Below are 8,855 nucleotides of genomic sequence, written 5' to 3' on the forward strand. Positions count from 1 at the left end.
GGACTTGCCTGCTGTCTCCTTCCACAGGAAAGCAAGGAAAGCAAGGAGGGCTGCTGGGGAGTTCCCAGCCAAGAAGTCTAATTGCCAAGTGAGTGGGATGGRGGCAGTCAGCAAAAATGATGCTGCTGCTTGTTGGGATCACAGGAATGAGAGAATAACATCAAGGGGTGGCTCAAGCAGTGAGCCCATATTTTCATCATCTGTCCAAGATTCCATAGCTTGTGCTTGATACCGCAGAATAGAACTAGCCCCAATGTTTCTGTCCTCTGCTATGAATAATGTCCCCAAGTGACTTTGATAAAATAGCAATGGGATTCCATCTCATCCTAATTCCAAGTGAACATGTCAAGAAAGGGAATGATTATATACTAGCAGGATGCCAAGGTCACCTTCTGGAAAGAAACCTTGAGCCAATGAGGATGGTACAAATGTTGGAGCAGTGAGCATTGCTCAAAGAATCAACTGTTAGAAACACGAGCAGTGCAAAATGGCTAAGTGATGGAGCAACTTCCTGCAAACACATAACTGTTCTGAAAACCAACAATACTTTTATAGCCATCATCCACCTGCWTCTTCATTGATCTGGACATCTGGAGTCAGTCYTGATACAGTTTCTAATCTATGATGRCAGGTAAGAGGAGGGTTTCATGGAGGTGCTGGAGGGGCTAGGATGGCTGGCACTATCTTGGTAGTCGAGGGGTATCCTTCATCTGTCATGAATGGCTTACAGGTTGTAAGAAACAAAGGTCCTGCTCCTTTCTTTTAGCAGGGGTTCTTTGGTCATGCTTACTCTTACCATGAATACTGATGCTTAATTAAACATGACTATGCAGTATACAACACAAATCATGTACATCTAAAGAAAGTTAGTACCACACTATTTAGAAAATCAACATTTTCATAGCATAAAGACTATTTGGTACAATAGTTAATGAATGAGATTTTCCTGATGTGGGCCATCAGTTGGGGGCTGGAGGCCTAGAAGTGGAGAATTAAAGCTAAAAATACCCTCTGCTGTCCAGCTGCAGTCAAAAAAGCAGCTGGACATGGGTATCTCCCCATTGGATTGACAGGCTTTCCGCTTCTCAGAGCGGTTTGTTTACAGCTGTGTCTAAAATAAATGTTGCCTATTTTTTTTTTTTTTTCCACTCCTGTTATTCCTGCGGAGCAAGTTGGATTCCTCTCTGACTCACACATGATTAACTAACTTCCAGCTGCATTATCTTTATTGTTGCTGCCGATGCACAAGCCAGCGCTCAGCACGACTCGTGGATCCCAAGCTGTGCTGGCGAGGCTGCCACTTACAGAAAAAGATTTTTTTTTCCTAAGAGTTGTGTTGTTTGGGAAATTTTATTGTTTTTTATTTATTTAAGTATGTATTTATTTATTTAAGAGACAGCAAGTACTTGCTTTCTCGGGGACCTGGSAAATAAAAAGAAACAACCCATAACGCTCCCCGACCCACCCCGCACGGCGCTGCAGGCAGAGAGGCCGCGACCGGCGGCCGGGCGGCGCCGAGGGGCTCCCGGCGCACGGCGGCACCGGAGGCCATAGGACAGGAGGGTCCGGCAGCCCCGGCGAGGAAGCGGTTAACGGCGGGCACCAGGAAACGGGAAGGAAGAGGCTGAGCTCGGCAGAAGCAGCTCGGCAGGAGCAGCACGGCGGAAGCCCCGCGGCCCCGCTCCCGCCGGGAGCCGCCGCCGGACCGGGCGCACGTGCGGGCGCGGCGGCGCGGGGGCACGTGCGGGGCGGGCACGTGCGACACCGGCACCGGGCAGCGGCGGCAGGGAGGGCGCGGACGGGGGGAGGGCCGGAGGGAGGGGCGAGGAGCTCCCGCCTAGCCACCGCTGCTCCCGGGGAGGGCGGGCTGTGTGCCGGCCTCGGGTGGTTTTACCCAACTCCTCGCCCCTTACATAAGCCGGGAGCCGGTCCACCCCCCATCCCCTCGGCGGTTCCCCCTTCCCCCATCCCGGGAGCCGCCCCCCTGCTGCAGAGATGTGACACGCCCCCTCTCCATCCCTCCCTCCCTCCCTTCCGTCGCCGTCTCCTCCCAGGAAGCCGGAGTCGGCAGCGCCGCGGGCCCAGCATGGAGTAGGGCGGCCCGGGGCCGGCGGCGCCGCGCGGGCATGGAACTGGGCCCGGGGCCCTGCGCGCTGCCCCCCGCCGCCGGGGCCAGGGCGGCGGCGGCGGCGGGGGGACCCTGCGCCGAGATGCTGCAGGTGGCGGAGGAGGCCTTCCGCGGCGGCAACTTCGAGCTGGCGGCCGAGATCTACGGCTCGGAGCTGGCGGGGCTGCCGCAGCCCGAGCGGGGCCTGTGCCTCCGCCGCGCCGACGCGCTGGCCAGGGCCGGCCGCATGGCCGAGGCGCTGGACGCCTACGGAGCGGCGGCGCGGCTGGCGCGGCTGCGGCCCGAGGAGCTGCGGGAGCTGGCGGAGAGCGTCGCCCTCAGCATCCGCGACAAGGAGCTGCGCCTCCCGCCCTGGGGGAGCGGCGCGGCCGGCGGCGGCGGGGCGGAGGGCGAGGGGCTGGGTGACCCGGCGTGCTGCCGCCCGCCCGAGCTCTTCGCCTGCCCGCTGTGCCGGCGGCTGCTGTGCGAGCCGGTGACCCTGCACTGCGGGCACACCCACTGCCGCCGCTGCGCCGAGCCCGGCGACTGCGGCCGCTGCCACCGCCCGCGCCGCCCCGCCGAGCCGACTCCTGCCGCCGCCGCACCGCCAGCCGCCGGCTGCCCGCGGGTCAACGTGGTGCTGGGCAATCTGCTGCACAAGTGGTTCGGCGCCGAGAGTCGGGCGCGGCGGCTCCGCGCCGAGGGCGACGCGCTGCGGGAGCGCCAGGAGCTGCCGGCCGCCCTGGAGAAGTACAACCAGGCCCTAGAGATGGGTGAGTGGCGCCGGCGGCGAGCAGGAGGAGGAGGAGGAGGAGGAGGAGGAGGGGGCGCGGCGGGGGCAGCGCTGCCCGTCGGCACAGGGCTGGCCCCCTCAGCCGGGCGGGGAGGGGGTTTGCGGTGAATGGTGGAAGAGGGCACCTGGGGGAGGTTACGAGCGGGAATCCTGCCAGCGGGTCTCCTCACGCCCGCCCCCCGTTCCAGTGAATGGCTATTTTTGTTCCGCTGGTATTTCTGTCCTTGCTCTGAAGGTGCTTGGCGTTTAGCTGCTCGCAGCCGATGACTCATTATGCAGTATTTCTAGAAAACCCGCTTTCCTATTTATGGGGAAGCCATCGTTCAGTGTAGGATGGGCGGTAGTGGTCGGGTTGAGCTCCGCCGCGGCTTCCTGGAAGAAATGAGTGTGTGGATCCGATTCATTCAGCTACGTGCAGCTGCACCTTCAACAAGATAAAAGCTTTGAAAACGCTTAATGAGATACCAGTAGGTGTAAAGGCTCATMAAATTTCCTTTATCTTATACTCTGCAAAATACTTAAGATAAATCTGCATTTTGCCTTGGGGAGACGGTCCGCCCGTGTTTTAAGCGTAGCCTCTTTGTTGGTACGCAAGATTTCTGTGTGCAGGGTGTTCTCTGAAGAGCTTGGTTTTCAATAAAAATGCCTGCCTTCCTCTTTTGCCAAACCGATGGCAGCCTTGGTTTATCAAAACTAGCTTGTTTTCAGGCTCTGCGCCGAGTAGTAGTTGGATGCTGCTCGCTCGGTTGTAGCCTTGTAGTAGTGGATGTGTGCGTGCGTGCGCCCGGCTTGTTTGCCCTGCGAGCGGTGGGGGTGGTACAACACCGTGAATGTCTGAGAGGCGTGGAGCTGGGGAGAGCCGGGATCTCGGCAAATCCCCCGGGATCTGCCGCTTCTCCGGTCTCAGCATGATGGATGTCCGGTTTAATCGAGGCGGAAGGGGTAGAAAGCCTCCGTGGTTTTAACACTGATGAAATSCTGCGGGTAAATGTCTTTGAAAGACAAGTGTAGGGAAAACTGCCGCTCGTCTGTGAATGAGCTCTTTCCCTGCATTGAGTAAAATTGCTTTCTTTGATCCTAATTGTTATCTACAGGGATAAACGGCTCTGTTATTTAAATTTTTTTATTTCTTTTGCTGGAGGGAAACAATTTCACCGTCGTGCCAGTCCTTGACTCACTTTAATTTTTTGCTACCGTTTCATGATAGGCATTGGAGAGAGAAGAGTTTGGGATGGAGTGGCATAGCATACTGTCTCCTCACAGTGAAGCTGGCTGCAAAAACCATTCTAGAAGTATTTCTTCCACCTTTCCAGCTAGATGTGACAAATTTTCAGTCCTAGCTGAGTGTCCCTATAAAACTGTTACGTGGTTTAGCTGAAGTAATCCCTATTAAAGTAGGGCAGGACGGAGCCCAAGAAGGAAGGTGAAGCAGAGGGAGGGGAGAGGCTTAATGTAGGTCACTGGTGGATACGGCGAATTTTCAGTAATAAAGCTTCCCAATATTTTGGATTCAGGGTCCTACTGCTGGGGAAAATAGCATCTCATCAATGAAATTAATGTTGGAAGAGTTTTTTAGGGAATTGTTTCTCGCTGTTATCTCTAGTCGTTGCTGGATCTGCATGGGGGTGAGATRAGTGTGCTTCTGGTGCTCTCTCACACAGCACGTGTCCTTTCCCTTCCTTTCCCTGGAGTATGATCTCCAGCCATGGCTGCTGTGCATCAGGGTCATAACTCCTTTGCAGTGTCCTTATTTCTGTCTTCAGTGATTTCCCAGTCAGGGTGGGAATCACTTCAGAAAGTTTTTGATCTGTCAGTGACACTAAATTTTTTCTTTTAAATAAAATTGTAATTGGAAATAATAACAGGTATCTTGCTAGCTTGTGAAATCCAAAAGCCATTAGGCTTATATGTCGTAACTTCACTGTAGTGGATCCAAATTCCTGCTGATGAAGGACAGCCCATTCCCCCAGCCCTTCACCTTTTTTTATGTTTTGTGCTTGCCAGTGCTTTCTCACAAATTGAGCTGCTGTGTATGAGCCTCATGTTCTTAATTCCTGCCACATGTTGATCAGGTACTGCTTTTTCGTGTGCTGGAATTGCCTTCTTGTTTTCCAGCCAAGTAGTACAGTAAATAAGAAAACACCCCACKTTTTTTTTTTTAACTGTTCAGTACTTAAATGTTGTCATATGGACAACTTAAATGCACAGGACAGCCCTAAGCGTCACACCATGTACCTGAGAGCATTGTCCAAATGCTTCTTGAACTCTGTCAAGCTTGTGGCCGTGATCATTCTCCTATTGAGTGTCAAGGGGCTGGGTACCGTTAACATTGCTTTTTAGTGGCTGAAGGTTCATGAATACTTTCATTATACAATTGTGGTTTAAAGGTTAGGTGGAATTGCAGGTTTCTTGGCAATATATGCACTTCAGTGGGATTTTTTTACTGGTGTTTTTTGTGGAATATTTTCCTACTCCATTTGTAACAACTGGTTTTGTGTGATGCAATATTAAAGCAAGTTTTCTTATCACTTCACTTGTTCTGATTGTGACCTGTCTTCTGATTCGCACTTAGTTCTCGAGGTGCTTCAATTCTTGAATTACATTCTGGTGCGATCTGGAATGTCTGGTACGTATTTCAGGCCTGGGAACAGGTCTACTTTCCTTCCAGTTGTCACCTTTTTGCAGTTGACTACTTAGTCTTACAGTATATACTCTTAGTGAGTAGATTCATCTTCTATCCTTACCTATCATATCTAAAACATCACCGCTGCTCCCATGTTCACTCTCCTAATGTGCCATGGATTCAGGTGTGGTTGAGTCGGGTTTTCTGTTCTTAAAATGAGCTTTGCTGTTTGATCCTTCCAGTCTTGCCCCTTGGTGATCTCTGTCGTTTTATACAGTCACTGCCTTTTTTTTTTTTCTTCTGCTATTGATACTGGAATAGATCCCCCATTATTGTAAGGTATCTAATTACCACAGCTTCAAAGCAAGCACATGTCAAGCTGCTTGAAGAAAAGCATTTGTTTCCAGATGGATCACTTTCTGTGCCAAGCTTTATGCTGTTCAGCCATCATAATATCAGGTATTGTTCAAATGTTGCTCTCATGGTTRTTATTACCCTAGCTTTCTGAATTTCATTTGTGTGGAGATCAGAGGTGGGCTTCCTCTCTGACAACACTTCTTGTCTAACTAGTCTTTTGATTATATGAACTCCTAGGTTAATTAAACTGAAGTATATGTGTACATGAGTGTTTTGTTTGTGGGGTTGTTCTCATTCGTTTGTTTATGTTTGGGGTCTTTTTCTGCAGTCCGTCCTTTCTGCACCCTTTTTTCTTTCACCTGCTTCTGTCTCTGATAAAGATGCCCTCAGGAGGGACTGTGCCTGGTAGAAGTACAGTTGTTTCTGTATATTCAGGCAAACAGACCCTTTCAGTTGTGTGCCTGAAGTACAAGTAAGCTAGAYTTCAGTGACAAATTAATGTGTTTTGAGGATGTGCTTTTGGGAGTGTGTTCTGGTTTTGGTTATTTTTATTTCTCCAAAGCAGTTCCCAGTTACAGGGGCAGCAGGTGGCTGTTGYTTCTTTGGGAAGATTGTGAATAGAGCTTTTCCCAAATAAGCTCTAAAAGAGGTAAAGTTCTCCTTGGGGTGAGAGTACATTCATAAGCCAACATGCATGCAGAGTGTGAGAAGTTTGGGGTGGTCTTGGGTCACACCTCCAGCCAGAATTTCTCTGTGCCCTTCTTTGTACTGATACAGCCTGTTAGTATCCTGTGCCTTTCCTGTAAATAAGTCTGAAGATGTCTGTTCRGGGATACAAAGCCCAGGGGTGTAGTTCTGTGGCTTCTGTTGCTGCTGTCTTGTAACAGTTCTTGTTCCTGGGTTGTGTGAGCATTTGCAGATCTTGGGTGGTCTCTCAAGCCTGCCCACAGGGCTGTGGTTATGCTGGGAAGCGCTGTGCCCCTGTTGTGACCCCAATCCCGAATGTGCTTCTTCAGGTGCGGCAGTGACCATGTCCTGGCTCCTGTGGTATGGTGGAACAGCTGCTTGTTTGAATACTGTGCATTTGGGTCCCAGCAGGGTGGCACACATCCTATCTGGACACTGCATTTCAGGACACCCCTCTGTGTGAGATGTTGGCTCTCGTGTGTAATTACCCATTGCTGCAAAGTTTATCAGCCTGAGAAGATCATTGTTTCTGGAGAGCCGTAAGAGCTCAGCAAACACTCAGAGTGGTTGTGTTTACTTCTGGTGTGATGGGCTCTTTCTAAGTAGAAATAGGTTTGTTTTGGGGTGGTGGCGGGTGGAATAGCTGATGCATGCAGCTGTTCACGTTGCTGAGGATTTTAATTCCATTCCTGMCAAGGGTTTCAGGATGAGCATTTAGGAGATGAAGCTCAGCTGTATCACAGAGTTTTAAAAACACAGTGAAAGATAATGGACTTAGGAAGAAAAGGCTCCTTTGCATAAACATTTGTGTGGATCTTTGTTTCAAGTAGATAAAGGATGTAGGAAAGGCCAAGGAGAGGAGGTGAGTTTGTACCAAGCCTGAAGTGCAGGTAGCAGTGCTGTGGGCCAGGCAAGGGACACGCTGCTGCCTGCACGCTGGAGATGCTCTGTCTTCAGTCTCTCAGGGTGGAGAGCTGCACACTGACCTCTGGCYCACAGGGTGATGTTTGTGGTGTGGCTAGAAACAAAATGCAGGAGCTTTCTTGAGCTTTGGTGGAAMGAGGAGAATCTGTCTCTCTTGGCCAGGCCTTGGAGAATCCTCCCCCTCATCCCAGTGGATGATCACTATAAATTGGTCTTCCGAAAGGAAGCTTGTTGTGGCTACTCATCACCAATTTCTTTTGTGGTCAAGCAATTAATGGAAGTTTATCTGATGCCTTCCAAATTCTCCCTCTGTAAGAATTGAATGAAGGAGGTGGGGCAGGCCAGGAGGCAGTAGAAAAGAGACACAAAGGAAGCTATAGCCCTTCAGTACAAGTTGGTTCAAGAGCAATTGTTGTTGATTTTCCTGCTAGATAAATGACAGGTGGGATGAGCATGACATAGGTAAACTTGGAGCCAAGCACTCTTGGAGTTAGAACTGAGTGCTTACAGGGGATCGGTATGGGCAAGTGTTGTGCTGTGTTCTGGAAATAATTTGCTTGGGCATTTTCCTTCAATGCCTGTGTCTGAGTTGTTTCAGGTAAGGGGGGAAAGGATGATCAGAATTTCTTGGCAGGCTGGTGGAGCAGCCTTCAGGGGCTTTCCTACTACAGCCCTGACAGGTGATGGATTTCTCTGTTAGTCCTATGTCAAGGTCAGAAGAAGCAAAGAGGAAGCATCCACGTGGACCTGTATGTGAATTATATGTATTAGTACATTTTAATCATCTCTTCTTTTGTACACCATTTCAAGAAGGCTGCTAGTAAAAGATGAGGTCATTTTCTTTTCCTGATATGGTAAAAAAGACGTTGGCCAAATCTTCCTTCTTTGCAGGGTCTTGGGTATGCTTTTCCTGTGTGCAGTAATAAAGAAGTAAGTCTTTGATGTTGTACCAGCCATTTAGCAAAAACAACAAAAAAAGCCATGGTAGACGGCTGTCGTAACTCCTKCAAAAGCAAATGGTTCAGTCATTTTAATAATTTATCAGAAGAATTTTTAATTTTGTAGCTCCTGAAGGAAGACAACTTTAAAAGAAGAATGAGAGGTAGTGTTTCTGAAATTACCTGCTACAAAAAATAGTAGTTGCTTGCTGCTTAGAGGAGTTGTTCTAAAAAAGGAACTTTCCCATCCCTCTGTAAAATCATGTCTTGGAATACGCTTAAAGTGCATCTCAAAACCTCTTTGTTCTGTTTTACATGAACAGAAAAATGTGTAAAAGTAGGAGTCAAGGTTACCTAGAGACTGTTGCAGTAATCCCAGCGTTATTTTTAAACTTGAAATATTTTGCAGAGTTCTGTCCCCTAGTT

General features: G+C 49.8%; 1 protein-coding gene across 1 annotated transcript in view; it reads left to right on the top strand.

Annotated features, from left to right (window-relative positions):
- Window positions 1–1,836: 1,836 nt before the first annotated feature.
- The window catches only part of LONRF2 (LON peptidase N-terminal domain and ring finger 2), a 30,623-nt gene continuing 23,604 nt past the window's right edge, over window positions 1,837–8,855 (top strand). The window contains exon 1 of the mRNA XM_057374846.1: window positions 1,837–2,880. Coding sequence (XP_057230829.1) covers window positions 2,127–2,880 — 754 coding nt within the window. The 5' untranslated portion in view covers window positions 1,837–2,126. The remainder of the gene's footprint in view (window positions 2,881–8,855) is intronic.

This window comes from Malurus melanocephalus, unplaced genomic scaffold (genome assembly GCF_030028575.1).
Source record: "Malurus melanocephalus ecotype Western Australia unplaced genomic scaffold, MMel_1.1 scaffold_234, whole genome shotgun sequence".
Lineage (NCBI taxonomy): Eukaryota > Metazoa > Chordata > Aves > Passeriformes > Maluridae > Malurus > Malurus melanocephalus.